The following is a 22,015-nucleotide window of genomic DNA, read 5'->3' on the forward strand; positions in this document are numbered from 1 at the left end:
GTCAAGGTCCCATTTTATGTTAAAACAAAAGTGAGACACAAGGTGTTGGAGTAACTTAGTGGGTCAGGCAGCATCTCCGGAGAAAAAAAAAGATGGGTGGGAACTCTACAGACGTTTTCATCATTCTTCATTCGTTACATTTTATGTAAGATATTTTTCACACAAAAAAAAGTATCAAGAGATCAGAGCTGCTATTGAAAAAAAACAAGAGCGTTCGTTCCACGTGTAACCCCAATCAAAGTTGCTCGCAGTTCAAAGGTTTGGCTGAACGTGAAGCGCCAGTAATGTAATCCAGATGATTACTATGCGGGTGAATTTTCTTGGCTTTGAAAAGGTGGCGCTAGTCAGTACGTTGCGCACCAGGAGAATTTTTGTGCATCTTTTCGGCGCCTCTTCATTCGGGGCCTGAAAAATGTTTTAAGCTGTCGCACTCATCCTTTCCACTAACATGGCGGTAAGAAAAGAGGAAGTTAAGGCATGGTTTTGCGCCGCTACTGTTATGTCAAGGAGAATCCGGGTTTGAGGGGAATTTTAACTCGCATTAGTTGTATATAAGTGGAACAAAAGCTCATTCGCTGGCAGCTTGTGGAGACCAAAGTAGGCCAGAGAGAACTCGACAGTATCTCTGTTGCTAGGAGCAACGCCGGTTGCAGATACCTGCGTGTTTTGTTTTTGATCTACTCCATATCAAGTCATGTGCCTTTATATCCAGGAGTATGGCTTTGTTTTAATGGAGAGTAAAACGTGACTTCGGGATCGGGAGGTGGTGGTGGAATGCAGCAAAACGTTGATTTAAGGAACGTTTTGGTGAAGCCTCAAGTTGGGGCAAGTAATGGGTAAATGCAATGGGTAAATGCAATGGGTAAATGCAATGGGTAAATGCAATGGGTAAATGCAATGGGGCACAAAATGCTGGAGTATCTCAGCGGGACAGGCAGCATCTCTGGAGAGAAGTAATGGGTGACATTTCGGGTCAAACTGAAGAAGGGTTTTGACCCGAAACGTCCATTCCTTCTCCCCAGAGATGTTGCCTGAGTTACTCCAGCATTTTGTGTCTATCTTCGGTGTAAACCAGCATCTGCATTTTGTTCCTACTTCTTCTAGTACTGTTGTAGTGCAACCCAGTTGTAAATCACAAATTCAGTTTGACCACTAGGAATTACATTTCTGAGTTATCTTTATATAACAATGATCTATGACTCCTGGTGAAAGGTTCAAATCTTATAAAAGCATATTCAGCTTGCCTATACTGTAATATTGAAGAACATCCTCAATTTGAAATCATACCGTTTAACTTGTTAAAAATGATTCTTCTGTGAGAATGTTTAAAAAAAATCTATTTCTGCTAACAATAGGCAATTTTTAATGTGAGGTATGATGCCTATAATTTATTTTAAAAATAATGTACAAAAATAACAGAAGTAAATGATCCCATTTACTTTTACAAACTGCTTTAAGACCACTGCTCCAGTGGTTTGAAATTAGCAGGATGTATACGAGTAAAATGTCTAAAGAAAATAGTTCAGTAAAATGTTGTTTTGACCAATGAGCAGTGACATCAATCCTGCCAATATTGTAGTTCAAGCTGATTCTCTGAAATTTGCAACATGTAAAATTGAAGAATTTGTGATTCTGCTGTAAACATTTATTGAACATACTAATCAAGTCAAGTCAAGTCAATTTTATTTGTATAGCACATTTAAAAACAACCCACGTTGACCAAAGTGCTGTACATCTGATTAGGTACTAAGGAAAAAAATGAAACATACATAAGCACACAAACATATCAGCCCATACAAAACAGTTCACAGCGCCTCCTCAATGGGCCTCAAACGCTAGGGAGTAGAAATAGGTTTTGAGCCTGGACTTAAAGGAGTCGATGGAGGGGGCAGTTCTGATGGGGAGAGGGATGCTGTTCCACAGTCTAGGAGCTGCAACCGCAAAAGCGCGGTCACCCCTGAGCTTAAGCCTAGACCGCGGGATAGTGAGTAGCCCCAAGTCGGCTGACCTGAGGGACCTGGAGTTAGAGAGGTGGGTTAGAAGATTTTTGATGTGGGGGGGGGGGGGGGGGGGAATGTCCATTTAGGGCTTTATAAGTGAATAGGAGGAGCTTGAAGTTGATTCTGTACCGTACAGGGAGCCAGTGGAGAGAGGCCAGAATCGGCGTGATGTGGTCCCTTTTTCTGGTACCCGTCAGGAGTCTCGCTGCGGCGTTTTGGACCAGTTGTAGGCGGGACAGGGATGATTGACTGATCCCAGTGTATAGGGAGTTGCAGTAGTCTAGGCGGGAGGAAATGAAAGCGTGAATGATTTTTTCAGTGTCGTCGAATTGGAGGAAAGGTTTGATTTTAGCTATGGTACGAAGTTGGAAGAAGCTGGCTTTTACCACAGCGTTGACTTGCTTGTCAAACTTTAATGCAGAGTCAAATATCACGCCGAGGTTTTTGACATGCGGTTTGACTAGGCAGGATAGGCTTCCAAGACTGCCTGTTATCGATTTGATGGAGTCGGGGGGGGCCGAATAGGATGACCTCAGACTTGCTCTCGTTTAATTGGAGGAAGTTCTGTGCCATCTAACATTTTATGTCCTCAAGGCAGTGTAAGAGGCTGTTTAGATTTGACCGGTTGTTGGGTTTCAGGGGGAGGTAAAGCTGTGTGTCATCGGCATAGCAGTGGAAAGAAATGCCGTGCCTTTGAATGATTTGGCCAAGGGGGAGCATGTATAGAGAGAAGAGAATGGGGCCTAGGATGGAGCCTTGTGGAACTCCGCAGGAGAGGCTAGCTGGATGCCTATGTTGATGGCGAAACTCCTATCTTTGAGGTAGGAAACGAACCAGCTCATCTGGTGCCATCAATGCCAACCGCGTACCGGAGACGGTCAATAAGGATGGTGTGGTCCATTGTATCGAACGCTGCGCTGAGGTCGAGAAGGAGCAGGATTGCAGTCGCCAGTGTCGATGGCGAGAAGCAGGTCGTTGTGTACCTTCAACAAGGCAGACTCTGTGCTGTGGTGGGCTCTGAAACCTGACTGGAAACTTTATAAACTGTATACTAATATACAACAGGAAAAGAGTCACAATTTGTTCTCACCATCAGTTACATATCATAGTACTTGCACTACTATTGTAACTTTTTGTGCGGCAAGTACAGAAGCAAAATCGTAAAAGTTTTTGGGTGGTATAAGCCATTATTAATGCAATATCGGTCAGCAGTAAATCTTGTAATTATAGCAAAATATATACTGGTTTTGAAAAAGATTCTTTATTTTAGGACCAGAGTGAGAAGAAAGAGAATCCTATGCGTGAGCTTCGTATTAGAAAGCTCTGTATGAATATCTGCGTTGGTGAAAGTGGTGATCGACTTACTCGAGCTGCCAAAGTTCTTGAACAGCTAACAGGCCAAACACCTGTGTTTTCCAAAGGTGCGATGAGCTTTATAAATCTTGCAGGACAATTTAGTTTGCAAACCTTGTTTGTTACTTACAATTACTGCTGATGATTTAAAATGCACTGAGTAAAATTTATCCTCCATCAGCTCGCTACACTGTGAGATCTTTTGGTATCAGGAGAAATGAAAAGATTGCTGTTCACTGCACAGTTCGTGGTGCTAAAGCTGAGGAAATCCTGGAAAAAGGCCTGAAAGTGAGTTGCTCTAGTTTAATTCATAATGATTTGTGCTGATCATTTTTACTTTTTGAAAGGATGGATAAACTTTTTTAAGTAAAAAGATATATTTCCCTTTACTTTTTTGCATAATTTCTCGGTGAAATTAGGAGCAAATGGCAGGAATGAGAATTTGCTTTGATGCTTTGACCTATGATCTCTCCAGCCATGTATTGAGTTGTATCTTTGAGTGAGTTGCCTGGCTCGTTCTTGAAATTGACACCTCCAAATGCCTGTTTTGATTGCCTGGTGTTTGGGGTATAGCTGTGGATTTATTCTGCTAATGAGTGCTAACATAACTTAATCTATTCTAGTATTTTTTGGAAATTTGTTGTAAAAATTGCCAATGGGAGAAAGTACTGTAATTTTGGTTTCTCAATCTTTTATGTGTAATTACAATTGAGGCGTTCTTGTTACCCACATCTTCAATTCAATTCTGGGGTAGATGTTAACACAGAATCTTTGATTTAGATCAATTTTATCAAAGGGGAATAGATCGGGTAGATGCACGGAGTCTCTTGCTCAGAGTAGGGGAATCGAGGACCAGAGTACATAGGTTCAAGATGAAGGGGAAAAGATTTAATAGGAATCCGAGGGGTAACTTTTTCACAAAAAGGGTGGTGGGTGTATGGAACAAGCTGCCATAGGAGGCCGTTGAGGCTGGGACTATCCCATCGTTTAAGAGACAGATAGGTACATGGATAGAATAGGTTTGGAGGGATATGGACCAAGCGCAGGCAAGTGGGACTAGTGTAGCTAGGACATGTTGGCCGGTGTGGGCAAGTTGGGCCGCAGGGCCTGTTTCCACACTATATCACTCTATGACTCTGTGCAAAAATGCAGGCTTTTTACTTGGTACTATAAAATATCTCTGCTGTTACTATTAAACTTTTTAGATCTTCTGATTCAAATGAACCACCCGTGCTAAACTGTCGTCTACCTAAAAATCTAACGGTCAGCTTTTCAAGGAATAGTTTTCTTTTACTTTCTCCAGAAGTATCTAAATACTGGTTCGTTATATTTGTCATTTAATTATTGATTTTGTATAGTGAAAATGAAACCTTAGATGATGCTCTCTTTAATGTTTTTCTGTTAAATTTTTTTTTTGCCTGCAGGTTCGTGAATATGAGTTGAGGAAAAACAACTTCTCTGACACTGGCAACTTTGGCTTTGGCATTCAGGAGCATATTGATTTGGGTATCAAGTATGACCCAAGCATTGGTATCTATGGTTTAGACTTCTATGTGGTATGTGCGTTCTATTATGTAGTTGCCTTTTGAGACAATGTGGTTTTTAATATGCTACATAAATCTATTTCCCCATTGCAAGACATTCTTCCCAGCTCAGCTTCATCGACTCCAGACTTAAGACCTCTGTTACCAGGTCACTTTCAGTGCTGCTCTCAACAAAGTAAGTATAAAAAAACCGCAAGAAAGTAATAAATAAAAAGATCCACTAACCAATCCAGAACTCTATTTTTTTTTAACATTTCCAATAGCTGCTATTGTGCCCTTCTATGATGGGGGGAGGGGTGGATTTGGTGAACATGTGAGAATAAAATAACCTATGTTGTTAGATTTAGGTTAAGATATGTATGAACATCATGCTGTGAAGAACTTGCAGTTCATCCACAGTTATCAAAGTTGTATTTCTTGATTGCCGGTATTCATACTGTAATTTTTGGACTTGCAACATTCAGTGGGGGATCCATATGTGAACATAAATACTGAAATGAATACTTAGACTGGCTGTACCAATTAGGCAAAAATGGATAAATATAAATTCTTGAGATGATAGCGCCACTGAAGCTTCAAAACTGCAATCTCATCGCATCATTTTAAGATGTCTGTTTTCCTTATTCGATTGCTCGTGTAAAATCATGATTTAAAATAATTTGAGGACTAGGTAGCCTATTTTCTCAGTCAATATTCTGATGGTCAACAAGCCATTTGAAAGTAACATGGCAGTGATCTAATTGATATTATTACTGAATATAGTTTTCCAGTGATAGAATGCAGGCAAATTTTCTTTAAAAAAAAAATCATTTACCCCCTCCATTCCCAATATGTATGTTTCATCACAGGCAAATAACTTTTTTTAAAGTAATGGTTGGTCCTGTATTTCCATTTTCCTGCCTGATACTTATTTCTGGTGTTCAGCAATGTATTGATTTTTGCATTAAACATTTTGGTCCTCCGGATAGGCAATTGCAAAAATGTATTGCCCTCATCTCTGTCTTAAATAGCTGACCCCTTATCGTGAAACTGTGACCCCTCATGTAGTGGATGCTCAAACCAGCGAAAAGATCTTTTGGGGCTCTATTTTGCTAGAGCCTCTCGTAATGTGTTATGCAGATGACTCCCGCTTTATGCCTGTTCCAATAATGGAAATTTGCCCTTATTAAATTCACAAATCGCTACCCATAAATTTGAGATACAGCATAAAATTCGTTCTCATGAAATTTAGGCGAAAAAAAAGGTAAGTTAATAAACAATATTTATTTCCTTTCAACTCGCGATTCTTGACACATGCGCAGATGACGCGGCTTAGCGTTACGGAGATTCACGATACGCACCGTTTTCTAGGAACACAACCACCCTGAAATGTGGGGGTCATCTGTATCTCAAAGAGATCTCGGCTCATTCATCTAATTTCTGGTTAGTATATACCAATTTTACATGGTCTTCTAGGAGGATAACCCTTCATCCCAAGAGTTAGTCTAGTGTATCTACGTTGCATTGACCCCAAGGCATGAATATAGATGTTTAGAATTGGAGGTCAAAATTCCACAACATACTCAAACTTTTTTATAATCTTGGCAAGCCACTAATTTATTTGCTATACCTGAAAATGAACTTTTTGCATTTTATTAGCCAGCAAGGATCAATACTTACTCCTTAGCCCCATAGTCTAAAATTTCCTGGTGCTGATTTTTTTTTGTACAGTTGACAAGAGTGAAGATGTCTTTTGAGAATCAGGGCAGCTGATTGTGATAATTGCCACTTGTCATCACTCATCACAAAAGGAGAATAGCTACTTAGACAGAGTAACAGACTGACTTTGGCTTGGAACATACAGTAGATCAGAACAGCGCAGGAAGCCCTTGGCCCATGAAGTCGGTGCTAAGTATGACACCTAATCTCCTATGTTTGCATGTGATCCATATCCCTCCATTCCCTGCATAATCATAGGTTTTTCTAAAACTCCTAAATGCCACTATCGTATCTGCTTCAACCACCACTACTGGCAGCACATTCCAGGCACCCACTACTCTCTGTGTTAAGAAAAACTTTCTCCACACATCTTTTAAACCTCCCTCTCTCATCTTAAATCTATGTCTCGAGTATTTGACATTTCCAATCTGGGAAAACGGTCCCGACTGTCTACCCTATTTATGCTTCTCATAATCTTTAATATGGTCTTATCAGGTCTTCCTTCAACCTCCATCACTCCAGAGCAAACAATCCAAGGTTGTCCCACTTCCCCTTGTATCTAATACTGTCTATCCAGGCAGAATCCTGATAAACATCTTTGCCACAGCATGACCAAGGGAGGGGAGACAATTGGTGAGAAAGGGAAAGGGTAGGTAAAATGTTTAAAACATAGCAAGATATTATCTTCCTTTTATACAACCAACAGTTAGTGACATTTGATGGGAGAATGAAATATATTCAAATATTTTTTAATTGATTAGAGTATGCTGTATTACTGGGTGATATTCTGTTAATTGTGCATATCCAAATGACAATGAGGCTGTTCACAACTTTGAAATAGTTTGGGTCATAATTTGTAGTGTCAGGGCATACAATTGTATCTGTTCTTAATAACATTTGGGGAGACTCTGAATGGTGGTTTCAGGACATGTTGGTGGAGCAAGCTGAAAACTACAGTGAAGGCAGACATCCTCCTGCAAGTGCCCTCTGGATCCTACTGAAAAAAAGTATGAACACAAAATATTGTCAGTGTTTTTCCTCAACTAAACCTATTACTGTAAACCTATTCCTGTTTCCTTTTGTATTTTTAATTGAAATTTTCTTAAATACTTACACAGTTCTTGAATTACAGATTCTCTTGGTAATTATTCATGTTAATATTTTAATAATATGTTGAAAACATGTTGTTTGTGCTTATCAGATAAAAATGTAATTTCTTCCGATTAACCATACATTTCAAAAGCCCTTAGATCTGAAAACACCTTCTGGACTGTCCTTAATCTTTTGTTGACAAAAGTATTGATATTTTAGATCTTTCCTGTGCATGTCATTTCTACCTGCTGTCATGTTTTTAAAGAACTATTACAAAAATCTAATTTGGCTTTCAACTACCCATTTTCCAAATCGTGTACATTCAACTAACATAGGCCGATGCTTCATTAGCTTTTAAATAATTTACCTTCCTCTTTGTTCATGAAATTCACACCCTTTGACATATTCCTATTATTCCAATAGAAAATTAATTAATTAATCTCTTAATGTGCTACATTGAAATATTTTCTTCCAGTCAATTTCTGAACCACACTTGTGATTAAAGACGGCAAGTGGCAACTGAAATTGGTTACCCATGTCATTCCTGATTATAGATCAAGTAATAAGAATTCAATATAGAGTTTATGTGATTAATTTTGGACAATTTCTGGTTTAAGTATCAATAAAAACTTGTTCTGGTATCTTAGCTTTGGAACGAGCAGAGACCTACTTCTCCAAATTTGATGGTATCTGCAATTGAACCCTTAATTTTCATTTAATCCACTTATTACTACCTTTTAGCCTTATCTTAAAATGTATTATGTATTTGCTTTTTCCATTCTACTACCTCTAATTTGTCTTTATTTTACCTAAAAGAGTTCCTTGCTCTTTCTCCATTTTTCCGGTACTACCTCAGATGTCCATGTGTTCAATACAATTTTCCCATTCACTATGCATCCATTTTTGCCCTTCCCTCACTTCACCAGCTATAGTCTTCCCGAGAACCTCTATTTACGAACTTAAATTGTTGGTGCTTAATCGCTTAGTTAAACCTCCCATTTTTGTAGTTTTCCATTACCCCAGAATGTCCATTCCTGACAGATTTACATAATTTTATTCCTGACAGCATTAGTATGGAGAACTTTCTCTTTTGCCTGTGCACTGCTTTTGGTGTGACTCCTGTCTTTCCTTATGTTGTAGGTTCTGGGTAGACCAGGCTTCAGCATTGCAGATAAAAAGCGTAAACGTGGCCGCATTGGAGCTAAACACAGGATCAGCAAGGAGGAGGCCATGCGCTGGTTTCAGCAGAAGGTACCTTAACTTTAAATATAAAATTCATTGGTTTGGATTGTCTTTGCAAATTGCAATTTGTATCTACAACAATTCACTTTCCTCCTCCCTCTTGTTTTGCAGTACGATGGAATCATTCTCCCAGGAAAATAAATGTGTTTGTAACTATCAATAAAGAAAACAAAAATCTAATGCATAACCTGTTTTTAGTCTGCTGAGCATTATTATAACTTGGATTGAACAGAATGTTTACTGTCATATGTACTGCTGGTTTATATTATCTATATGCCTAATTACATTACCATGTCTAGTAATGTGTCATTTATCACATTTTGGTAAGTGCTATCCTTTAAAGTTTACCTCAACAGCCCTGCATGTCTTCTCATGTGCATATGGTTAATGCCATCAAACAGTTCCTCGTCCAAATGCCCATTTTTTGAAATATGCTTAAACACTTAAGTAGATTTTCTAGTAGTGACTCCACTGTTCTTATTCTTGTCCACTAGGAACAGGAGTCTTTGAAATGTGTAAATCTAATTTTCTGATTTGTGCTCTTAATGAGGAGATTTGTGTACCATGAATTCCTCATGTCCATGAGCAGTTCAGCACTGAAGGACTTTACTTATCAACTCCTGTTCTCTTGTCAGCTGAAATCACTGGGCCGCAAATGGATTACTTCCTCCTCCTCTGCTGAGTTTAGTGTGGTGTCATACTTTTATTGTTGTCTTAATTGAAGATATGAACTATATTTAAGAAGGCATAAATGGGAAAGAAAATAAACTTGTGGGAAGAGAGAGTTTTATAAAACAGATGGACACATAAGATGCAATCTATACAGAGAGTATGGTGGTATGATTTTTCTTGGAATGAAGATAGGAACTGCTTCATATTTGAAGGCCTCAGGTGGGAAATTGTGCTGACCGTGTCATCTACACTCCCTGATATCAACCTTAATTTTTCCTATCCAGATCATGAGTTGCCTGAACTGGCTCTATTTTCCTAAATGTTTGTGCATTCATTTCTTTTACACATACTTCTTTTGAGTTTTCCCTCATTGTGCTTTTTATTGTCTCATTTTAACGCTTTCTAGCCATGTTTTTTATTTTCATCCGTTTAAAGGATACTGCTATCAGTAATGTTCGATTCTAACAGAGTGCATAACCAAAAGGTTAATTACACTGTTATGAGAGTTCCCAATACTTTTTAATCTATATCATGTTGGTTCATCTTGCTGAGAATTTAAGAATGTTTCATTTCAATCTTTGGCTAATTAAGAGACTTTTAATAGTACGGTATTGCGTTGTGTAAAAATCTTTCAAAACTCGGGAAGTGACAAATACAATGAATGCACAATGTTTATCATTTAAATATTTTATTCACACAAATAGTAAATAATGATTTATGACTGAATATGAAAGGAAATTGACATTTCTGTAATGGATTAGGCAATTTTCTTTGAAATTCAACAACCCTTTGTTATTTTCGCTATTGTTCACAAAACCTTTATTGTCTTTCATCACTAACCTTCTACCAGTATCATACAAAGATTGGAATTGATTCTTTCTGGGGAAGTGTGTAGTTTAGATAAATGGACCTTAATATGTTATACCATTCCATTCAATCATGTTGAATATTTTTTTGTTATTTGAGGGGGAGGGGAGAAGTTCCTACAATGGTTTTCTCAATTGTCACCCTATTTTTGTTCAAATAAGATTTCAATTAAATCTTCCCATTCTAAAATTAGGAAATCAGTTATGCACCCATCAGGATGCAATCATGTTATCTTGTGCATTTGATCCATATTCATTTAATCTCATAGTTGGTAATGCCCCTATGTTCTTAATTAATATGGTAGCAACAGGAAATTGTGGTAACTCCTAGAATAGATATTGTTCAGTTACCTTACTGAAACTGATACCTGCATTGTTTTATTCTGTACATACCCGATTCTTGAAGGCCACAGACAAGTTTTGACAGGGTCTCAGTAGGTCAGTTTGTTACTGAATGTTATAGACTGATGATATACGGTAGTTCTTTATAACATTTCTCCCCCAACTTGGTTAATTTCTGAGAAACCCACACGCCCCTGGCAATTTCCAACATAATATATATATTTTATAATTTAGAAACCAAATTGCAATGAATTACATTTTCAATGATATACAATAAATTGATATTGACCAATCTACTGTTTTTTTTGTTATATATTGCATGGTTATTTGAAATGTCTATAACTTCTTCGGTAAAAGAAAGAGTATCAACTGGATTGCCTTTTAAAACACCCTGGGTGTTAGCTTTTATAAACACACAAACTATTATCACCCTTTTTAGTGACCTTTCTTATTCCCTTACATTAAGTTCAACATTTTAAATGCAACATCTTAAAACTGCTCAAGATTTAATTAACTTCACTATCGTCTTTATAAAGTCTCTTGTCTTTTCCTAAAACCAACAGAAAAGCTTTTCTCCACCAGCACTGTTCTGACCATTTCTTGTTTCTGAGATCCATAAAGAAATTACAGTTGTTAGCAAGTAAATTTGAAATTTAGTTATTTTACAAGTTAAAAGCAAATTTAGAATCAATAAAGGCTATATATTTTTTGTTCTATACATAACATGTGCCTTTTTCCCCACAGAACTGTCAGGATGTTCGTGACTTTTGCTATGTTTTTAATATGATGGAAGTCCCCAAACTTCCTGACAGGACTTAGCTGTGTCATTTCCAAAAGTGCTATGACGTAAGAGTCTGGCAGTGAAGCATTAACTTCCTGCAGTTTCCTCAGAGTTACAGTATACTAGAAAATTTGCCCACTCAACAATAACTCCATTCATTTCGAATAGAGAGGCAAGTTTCAGGTATTTTACTTTTGAATTTAATTGAAGTACATAGGTTTCATCTTTGTAGTATGTTTAAGTTTTTTTTAATGTCAATGTATCTTTAGGGTTTTTGGTTGGATCAGGTAAGGAGGTTCTCGCTGGGGATCCTCTTGTGGCAGGGGCAAGCTGGTGAATAACTTGCAACTCCCAGGAAATTCTGAACCAACGCAGATCTATTTTTGTTTTTAAGTATCCTTTGTGCTATTAGCCATACTTTCTTTTTGTGTCTAAAACATACTAAATTCTAGACTTGATTTTGTCTTCTTTTCTATATTTTAATGGAGGGGGTTAGACCATGCTCATGTCTTTGCCACCGTTGGTATTTACATCTCTTCTCAATTAAGACACATTGCATTATTGCAAACAGAACATGGCTGGTCCTACCATTTCTTTTCCCTTCCTATAATTTTTTTTTTTTTTAGTTTAGAGATTTGGTGCAGCAATAGGCCCTTCAGCCCCACTGCATCATCTAGCGATCACCCCATACACTAACACTATCCTACATACTACGGACAATTTACAATTCTCACCGAAGCCAATTAAGCTACAAATCTGTACGTGTTTGGAATGTGGGAGGAAACCGGAGCACCTGGAGAAAACCCACGCAGTCACAGAGAGAACGCACAGACAGCACCCACAGTCAGGATCGGTCTCTGGTGCTGTAAGGCAGCAACTCTACCGCTGCACCACTGTGCCGGCCAAATTATTTATCAATTATTTTGCATTTTATGTTATGTTTTGCTGTGAGCCAGTAATTTCAATAGAGTCTTTATCTTAAATTTGTAACCTGATGGATAGTATTTAATTTGCTACAAAATTGATCAGATGTTTTGAACTCACTGTTGCTCGACCTCAGGAACCATGTATCCCTCATTTTTATTCATGAGTTGTCCTTTACCGAACTGGGTGAAATATGGCATCAGTAATGTTAAACATGTACAGTTTACTCCACCTTCTGCATCCTTTGTTCATGTGCTATCTGAATCAGCCTGTTAACTTTCTATTTTGCTCTATAGCTACATTTCATTTTATTTTTACCATGGGACTAATTCTTCAGCTCAATCCTCATTAATATTTACAGATTTCAATTAAAAAGAGCAGTTCCATGTGGGCACAATTCTTTATACTTGATGTTGATTTAGTGAGATGGCTGTTTTGATCTCCCATCCTGCCTATTTTTATATTACGATTCATAATTATAAAGTAAAATACTGCAGGTACTGAATACACCCATCAGGTTTAGAAGCAGCAGCGGATAAAGGAAGGCTGGATTAACACTACAGGTATGTAACTTTTTCTCTCCCAATTCTTTATTTATCTTGTATCATGACAGTCAACCTTTGCAGATAATGGAAATCTGAAATAAAAACAAAATGCTGGAAATACTCAGCGGGTCAGTCACCATCTGAGAAGAGAGTAAAAACATTCACTGTTTTGGGTTAATAACCCTTTGTCAGAACAGGAAAAGTGAGAAACTGATTTGTTTTAAGTTAAGGTGTAGGGGGATTTAGAGAGAAAAAGGGAATATCTGATAGGTTGAAGGCAAGGTTGTACAGTTGAAATACTGAAGCCATTAATTTAATAGATGATTGAGGAAGGTTGAGGAGAGAGAAGAAAATGCATGCTAGAATTGTGTGATGCAGAACATGTGTTGAAAATCTATACCAAAGATTGCTGGAAGTATTCAGCAGATCAGACAGCATCTGTGGAAAGAGATAGAGAAAGAGAATTAGTGCTATAGGTGGATGTGCTAGCATCAGAATTGCCCAGTTCTGATACAAGTAGGAAAGGCTGCTTATCTAAAACACTAAACTCCATGTTGAGCTCCAAGGAAAGCAATATGGCTAGGAAGAAAATTAGGGTTGATTCCTTGAGCTTATTTTGAGCTTCATTGAGGAGGTTAAAGTTCAAAGTTACCTGTCACTTTAGTTCTTACTCTCATCTTTCTGCCTTTGACTTCCCACACTATTTCAATGAAGCCCAGAGAATGATTGCACAATGGAACTCCTCTTCTATTTAGACACATAACAGCTGTCAGGGCTCAACAGTGAATTCAAGGATTTCAGGTTACCTGCCAGTCCTGTTTATATGAGAACTGACTGGTTCTGAAGCAAAGACACCAACTTTGGCATAATCTCCAGCAACTGTTCTGTATTTGGCAGCAGCAACCTGATTTTTTTGGTTTGTTTTCTCCTCTCTCACTCTAAATGCTCTCATTCATATCTATTGATTTTGATGGCTTTGGAAAACATTGTATCAATAGACCAACCCTTGTCTCCACCCTATCACAAATATTCCCTTTGTTTTCTCCAATCCACTCCTCCCATTTCTTGAAACTTAAAACAATGTTTTCCTAATTCTGATGAAGATCTTAAACACTATCCCTTTGTTTTTCTTCCTCCTCTGCCACACCACCTACTGTGTACTTCCAGTACTTTGTGTCTTGTCTTTTTGAAATGGATTATTATCATTTCCACCAAGGAAATCAAATCGATTTTAACACTTTAAAAAAAATTAAGGGAGAAAGAAAACTAATTTCAAGTTAGTTGGGAGAGGGAAGTATAAAAATGAAGATGCAGATAACATCTGAACCACTTCTGCTCATATTTCTCTTTTCTCAATTGTTTCTCACTTTATAGTTTAAAAACTCATGCTTTAGGAAGTGATTTAAAGCATCCTGTTTCCTATAAACTCTGGAATTGCAACATACCTTTTCTTAGTATATAAATTCTACATTTTGAAAACTAATGTTACTCTGTTGATTTCAAATATTAATGTGTTTTCTCAGCCTTATTTTATTGCAAAGATGATCAAACAGTCTTTGACATTCACACAGCCAGTTATGTATCTATAATGTATCAATTATGATAGTTGCCCTTTTAAAATCAACTCTGTAAGCCCGAACAATTCATTTAAAATTGTTGAACTTTCATTGCATTCTTTGATGTTTGAAAAATTAAAATGATCAACAGAAGTGGAACCTGTAAGCCTTCACAGTTGTTTTGACTGTACCCAGAGAGGTTACCTAAATGCTGTTAAATGTTCATCAAAACCATTTACAGGTGCTTTTGGGAGAGGCATGGCCATCACTAATCAATAGAAGTTAAGACCTTACCTTCTGCGTATAAATGTTCACAATCTCAGAGATGATAAAAAGGGAGAATGGAATTGACATGGATGATCTTTTTCTGACTTCCAAATTGGAGACATAATCGTAATTTTTAAACGCATTCTACGTTTTGTGGGCTCTTTCAAATTCGGGTTGGTTAATATTGATGCAACTTTACCGAGTTCGAATTCCAGAAGTAAAACTGGTTTCATTCTTCGCTTATATGTCATAACGGAATCAAATAATACATTTGATAGTAGCCGTTCATGTGGAACTGTGTCTTGTAGGACTCTGCAGAGAATGAACCATTTAATTTTGTTCAATGGATATTTGTTGGCTATTCACAGTACATATATTTGACAAAAGTTTCTGTATTTTGAGAATAAAAAGATCTCTGCAATTCACTATGTAGAATTAGGTCAAGGCTGGAATTGAAGGGGTAGAAAGATTCGTCAAACACATTTGTACAGATGAGCCTTGTGTGTCATAAGACAGATCCACCCGCTGCTTCTGCCTGATCTCGGATAGAATCAGTATTCATAGAATGGGACAGGAATGGTTTATCAACACCAGGGTGTAGATTCCTGAGTGGATTTTGAACACGGGTGATATGGCGGGGATTTTTCACATTAAAACATGACGCTCATCAGATACTGATTGCTGCAGATGCCGCGGAACTAGCTCTGGACTCTCGAAGTTTGTTGTTGGGTAACATGATGGTGCAGCAAGAGACCCCCACGGTGGCTTCAGGTAGCTCATCCTCCTCGGTCCATTCATTCAGATCGGGATTGTAGACTTGGATACAATTCTTGTACTTCTTTGTACTTTCGTTCCACCCTCCGACTAGATAGATTCTGTCATTCAGGGTCGTTGCCCCTGCTGTGCTCACGCCAATCGACAGAGGCGCCACGTAGCTCCACTGGCCATTGTAAGCAGTGTAGCGTTCAATCGTTAACACATCAACTCGCTCGCCGTGTGGCCCAAGCTGACTACCACCCATCACATAGGTGTAATCACTGAGGGTAACTGAACAGTGCCAGCCCCTGGGGGTGCTCAGGCTGCTGCGGTCTTTCCACACGTTTGTTGTAGGGTCATAGGTGCAAACTGTGCGAGAATAGCCATTGTTGATGTAGCCACCAGATACCAGGATCTGGCCGTCATTCAATGCAGAAGCATGGCAACAGCGGGCAATGTCCATCGGAGCCTTCATCTGCCACTGGTTGGTGGAAGGGATGTAGCATTCCACCGATGCAAGAGGACCTTCTAAATTCCGACCTCCCAAAGCAAAAAGAAGGCCGTTATAGGCGCACATGCTGAAGTGAGTTCGCTTCTGGAGCATGCTGGAGAGGTGAAACCAAGTGTTGAAACGAGGGTCATACCTGAAAAAGACATTAAAGGAAAATCAATGTATCTTTCCATTTTTGGAAAGACCAGATCATGCTCATGATTTTATAAGATTCTTGATTTTTGCACATGAATTGGTAAACAAGTAATAACAAGATGCGTGTTGATAGCTGTCCACTACACCAGAAGTCATGCAGTAAAGATAATATGAAAGATGGATGGATTTATATAACAACCTCTATCAATTAATGCCAGGTATGGTATAAGAAACAAATCAAGGAGTATTTATTTGACTCCCTTTGTTACCATTTATACTTTAACTGATACATTAAAATGACTGCATATCAGGGAAGTACTTTATTGGTCTGTCCCGAGATGGTGAAAGACACTATGAATACAAAGACGTACAGGTATGTAGGTTAATTGGCTGGGTAAATGTAAAAAAAAAAATGTCCCTAGTGGGTGTAGGATAGTGTTAATGTACGGGGATCACTGGGCGGCACGGACTTGGTGGGTCGAAAAGGCCTGTTTCCGGCTGTATATATATGATATGATATGATAAACCATTTTACTTATGTCAATTTATTCACAAAATGCTGGAGTAACTCAGCAGGTCAGGCAGCATCTCGGGAGAGAAGGAATGTGTGACGTTTCGGGTCGAGACCCTTCTTCAGACACTTGTGTCAATTATGCCCTGGTTGTTCTCACAGGTTTAATGGCAAAAAGAGTTTTAGTCAGTTGCTTGCAGTGAGCAGTAAGACTTTTAGTGACTATGAAATTTGCTTGTATGGTACTTTATGTATCTGGGTTAACTATAGAAAAGATATACATTTTTGAAACAGACAATTCATGAATCCAATATCCCAAATAACCTTTTATTGTCCTGAAGTCATTCCTGCAAGGAATTCAACAGTTCACAGGAGTGTCCAAAACTCAGCAATCTGAGACTATCCAGAGAGTCTAGTTTTTGTTAATGCTGGTTGAGAACTGACTATTGGCCAGTTTAAAAAAAAAATACACAGCAATTTTTTACATCACCTAATTTGCAAATGGAACCTCAGTTTAAGTTTTCCTCTGGAACACGGAATACTCAAATCAGAAATAGTGTTTGAAACATCAAGCTTTTTGACTCAGAATGATATTACCAATTACATTAAACAGATGAAGGAGAAGGGATTAAAAAGTTACATCTATGACAGTTTTATTAGGAAGCATGAAATTCAGATGGAATAAAAGGATGAACATTGCAATAATAATTATAATTAAAAGTCATCCTTCTCTTGGAAGCTTGTTGCTTTAGCGATTATTAAATCATCTTTATATTCAGATTTAAATACTTTAAATACCCCAATTTAACAGCCTGCATTAGTCCTCAAATTACTCAAAGATTAAGCAAAAACTCATTTGAATTCTCATACAAGTCCAGAATATTGCTGCAGGAAACTCATGGGGAAAGTTGGGAGCATTCCAAAAATCCCCAACAAGCATGGAAACATTGTCCTTTGGTTTCTAATAGAATACCATGGGAAGTCCTGAGATTATAAAAGTGTACCATCAGGTTTTTAGTCTTATAAAATTGATCAGAGGTTTTAAACTCACTATTGCTCGACCTCAGGAACCATGTATCCCTCATTTTTATTCATGAGATGTCCTTTACCGAACTGGGTGCAATATGGCATCAGTAATGTTACACATGTACAGTTTACTCCACCTTCTGCTTCCTTTGTTCATGTGCTATCTGAATCAGCCTGTTAACTTTCTATTTTGCTCTACAGCTACATTTTATTTTTACCGTGGGACTAATTCTTCAGCTCAATCCTCATTATTTACAGATTTCAATTAAAAAAGCAGTTCCATGTGGGCACAATTCTCTATACTTTTGATGTTGATTTAGTGAGATGGCTGTTTTGATCTCCCATCCTGCCTATTTTTATATTTAGATTCATAATTATAAAGTAAAATACTGCAGGTACTGAATACACCCATCAGGTTTAGAAGCAGCAGCGGATAAAGGAAGGCTGGATTAACACTACAGGTATGTAACTTTTTCTCTCCCAATTCTTTATTTTTCTTGTATCTTAACAGTCAACCCTTGCAGATAATGGAAATCTGAAATAAAAACAAAATGCTGGAAATACTCAGCGGGTCAGTCACCGTCTGAGAAGAGAGTAAAGACATTCACTGTTTTGGGTTAATAACCCTTTGTCAGAACAGGAAAAGTGAGAAACTGATTTGTTTTAAGTTAAGGTGTAGGGGGATTTAGAGAGAAAGGGGGAATATCTGTGATAGGTTGAAGGCAAGGTTGTACAGTTGAAATTATGAAGCCATTAATTTAATAGATGATTGAGGAAGGTTGAGGAGAGAAGAAAATGCATGCTAGAATTGTGAGATGCAGAACATGTGTTGAAAATCTAAACCAAAGATTGCTGGAAGTATTCAACAGATCAGACAGCATCTGTGGAGAGAGAGAGAATGAGAATTAGTGCTATAGGTGGATGTGCTAGGGAGAAAGAAAACTAATTTCAAGTTAGTTGGGAGAGGGAAGTATGAAAATGAAGATGCAGATAACATCTGAACCACTTCTGCTCATATTTCTGTTTTCTCAATTTTTTCTCACTTTATAGTTTAAAAACTCACGCTTTATGAAGTGATTTAAAGCATCCTGTTTCCCATAAACTCTAGAATTACAACATACATTTTCTTCTTAATATATAAACTCTACATTTTGAAAACTAATGTTACTCTGTTGATTTCAAATATTAATGTGTTTTCTCAGCCTTATTCTTTTATTGCAAAGATGATCAGTCTTTGACATTTACACAGCCAGTAATGTATCTATAATGTATCAATTATGATAGTTGCCCTTTTAAAATCAACTCTGTAAGCCCGAACAATTCATTTAAAATTGTTGAACTTTCATTGCATTCTTTGATGTTTGAAAATCGTAACATATCCCTGATGTTTTATTTCATGTCAGTGGTACCTGCATTGGTGTACTGCACGTAAAACCTTTCAAATACAAACCTTGCAGTACTTAGATAACTTTACCTACCAGATTAGAAACTAGGATGTCAATGATTTTTGTATTTTATGAATTCTTTACATTAAAAAATATATACATTAGAAATCTGTGTATTGCATTATGCTTTCTTGCAATGTGCCGTAACTCCACCAACAGAAATAGTGGTAGTGGTCTCATTTGTTTAATTGCAGCTGGAGTTCCAGAGAGGTACAGTGGAAATTTAATATATCTCAGCCTGGTTTCTCTTCCTCCAGAGAATCTTGACACTAACAATTCTTGTAATTTTATTGTTAGCAGATTGAGAATTTATCCCATTGCTGTTTAGATGTGCGAAATTAACTATTGCATTGGCTGTAATGTAAGAATATCCTGAGAATATAAAAGGTGTAATATTGCACGTAAACTCTTATATTGTGAAAAACTCAATCCTTATTTTTCAAAGCTTTGAAATTCTATATGCTAACATATTCCATAAAATAAAAAGTTACGTTTACCTGTTTAAATAGCTGACAGCATGCTTAGCCTGGTTTCGAGCATCATTTTGATCTTCACCACCAGCCATGTATAAGAAGCCATCCATTACCACCACACATTGATTGAAGCTTTTGGCTGGCATTTCTGCAAGTTTGTTCCATCCATTTTCAGGGTCTCTGTATAAGATTTCTCTGCTCAAAGCCTTCTCAGTCAAAGCAGGTCGACCACCCACGGTTACCAGTGCCTTCTGTCCTCCTCTTAACTTTGTTCTTCTAGATTGCATCATATTCTGTTGATGAGGCAGGAGATGGTAGTTCATGGCATTAACTAGGAGTCGATGGCAATCTGGATCTTTCATCATACATGGGATAGGTTGAACATAACTGACCAGATCATGAGCTGTAATGGTACCAAATCTGATATTGCTCAACAAATCAGCTGCCTGCTTCACCCTCTTAGAGTCGAATTGCAACCACTTCATTGCAACTTGGAAAGCAGTGAGCTCAGAGGGCAGTTGAAGACAATCGTCCATTAACAAGTCACTAATTTGGTCATAGGTCAGCTTCATAAATTGATCATTCTCTGAAAACTCCAAGAAATTTTCACGGATGAATTTCCTCACTGACTCTTTAACCTGGTTAAGTCCGTATGTTCCAGCAATGTTTGAGATATACATGCAGTTTTCCACATTAATTTCTTGAACAAGGAAGTCCGTGCACATGTTGATCAAGGTATACATTTGGAATTGAGTGGCAGTAGCAATGGTGCATCCGATGGTATAAAGAGACAAACTGAGTGTCCCTGTGTAGGCGTAGGTTATGGCGGTGGTCAAACCTAAAGCTGACACATCATTGACATCTACACTTTGAACAGATGGATCTTTCTTTAACATGTTGCGAAAGTAATCACTGCAAGCTGCCATCACCACTTTATGGGCATAATAGGATTTGTTTTTAGTGGATAGTGTGAGATCAGAAAGGAGTCTCTCCTGTCGCATCCTGCTGATTTCCTCCAAGATGAATGAGCCATGGTTGGGATTGGAGATTTCTGTGGCTGTACATCGAAATCCATTTGATCCACTGTCATAGAGAGTGTTAAGGTGGTTCAGTTGGTCAATATCAATAGTTGTTTCCTCAACAATGCTTATTTTTGGTAATTCATTCTTCTCACTTTTATTTTTTTTGGTACTTTTTTTCTTCGGTGCCATTATGACAATTCAGTCTAGAAGTAGAAATGCAATGGTTTCAATTATAATTCACATTTCTATTGCCCCTCGGGTTTTTAAATGCAAAATCAAACCACATAAACACTTTGTAATTTAAAATATCTGATTTACAGTTTAGGATGGGAATCTGGTTGCATGATATAAAGGTGGGGTAAATTGTCATTTTAATTTGCATTGAACTTTTAATGAATGGCCCAAATTGATTTTTTTTAAAAAAGTAACCATAAACTATTCTCGTGTTTTACATTATCAGTTAAAAAAATTATTTTACTCTGTGGAGCATGTCTGATTCAATGAAGTACTTTGCCCATTATAAGATTTCTAATTTGAGAGTAAAGCAGTCTGGCACCTGTGGTCACTTTTAAGAAAGATTTATGACAATCATTTGGATTTGTGACTTTTTGGGTTCAAAGTTATTAAATCTTCCTTCTCAATCAAAATCAACAAATTGTCGATGTTCTACATTTATTTTGGTTGGAATTATAAAAATGAACGGCAATATAACAGTGATCCCAAGATTTATGACCTGAACTGCCTACTTTATTGACATTTAAAAAATCATAAACTAAGATCAGCATAGTGTTAGACAGGTGCCTGCAGCACAGTGGCAGGACTTAATGGATTACTTTGGAATTTATGCCAGCTCAACAGAATTCTTAACTTGAATGTAATTTTCCAAAATATCAATGGACAAAACATACAGTGATAATAACATAATAGATAAAGTGAGCTACAGTATCAATGTGATTGTAAGACATTTCTGGTTAACTAGTGTACTCTCCAGCAGGAGTACCCGAACATTCACAAATTTGAGGATGTGAATTATTGACTAAATGAAGTCACTAACATTTACATTTAACCAAGTTCCATATTTTGTTTAGAGCTCACATATTTTCCGTTTGTTTCCTCTGAAATGTCTCAGAAAGAATGTTGTTCAGCCTCTATTTTACCTCAACCACGCTAGGTTGTAAAGAGAGTAAGAGATCAAATACATATAATGTTGCCAAAAAGGTAAGTCAGCCTGAAGATTTGGTATATTTCTAAATT

General features: G+C 37.5%; 2 protein-coding genes across 3 annotated transcripts; one reads left to right on the plus strand and one right to left on the minus strand.

Annotated features, from left to right (window-relative positions):
• The first annotated feature begins 214 nt into the window (after positions 1 to 214).
• On the plus strand, positions 215 to 11,101 carry rpl11 (ribosomal protein L11). Of its 2 annotated transcripts, none has more exons than XM_078422863.1 (6): positions 215 to 454; positions 3,271 to 3,421; positions 3,535 to 3,641; positions 4,778 to 4,909; positions 8,828 to 8,938; positions 9,041 to 11,101. In XM_078422863.1, exons 1-6 carry the CDS (start codon positions 449 to 451, stop codon positions 9,068 to 9,070), a joined length of 537 nt encoding a protein of 178 aa, XP_078278989.1. In that variant the 5' UTR covers positions 215 to 448; the 3' UTR covers positions 9,071 to 11,101. The 2 variants fall into 2 exon arrangements, with proteins under 2 accessions (XP_078278989.1, XP_078278988.1); XM_078422862.1 differs by lacking the exon at positions 215 to 454 and adding an exon at positions 702 to 825.
• A 4,312-nt stretch (positions 11,102 to 15,413) lies between these two features.
• LOC144606757 (kelch-like protein 31) lies at positions 15,414 to 20,950 on the minus strand. Its single transcript, XM_078423103.1, has 2 exons — positions 19,764 to 20,950; positions 15,414 to 16,282 (listed from the first exon to the last, which is right to left on the minus strand). Exons 1-2 carry the CDS (start codon positions 20,948 to 20,950, stop codon positions 15,550 to 15,552), a joined length of 1,920 nt encoding a protein of 639 aa, XP_078279229.1. The 3' UTR covers positions 15,414 to 15,549.
• Positions 20,951 to 22,015: the final 1,065 nt, after the last annotated feature.

Source organism: Rhinoraja longicauda, chromosome 27 (genome assembly GCF_053455715.1).
Source record: "Rhinoraja longicauda isolate Sanriku21f chromosome 27, sRhiLon1.1, whole genome shotgun sequence".
NCBI classification, from domain to species: Eukaryota; Metazoa; Chordata; class Chondrichthyes; order Rajiformes; family Arhynchobatidae; genus Rhinoraja; species Rhinoraja longicauda.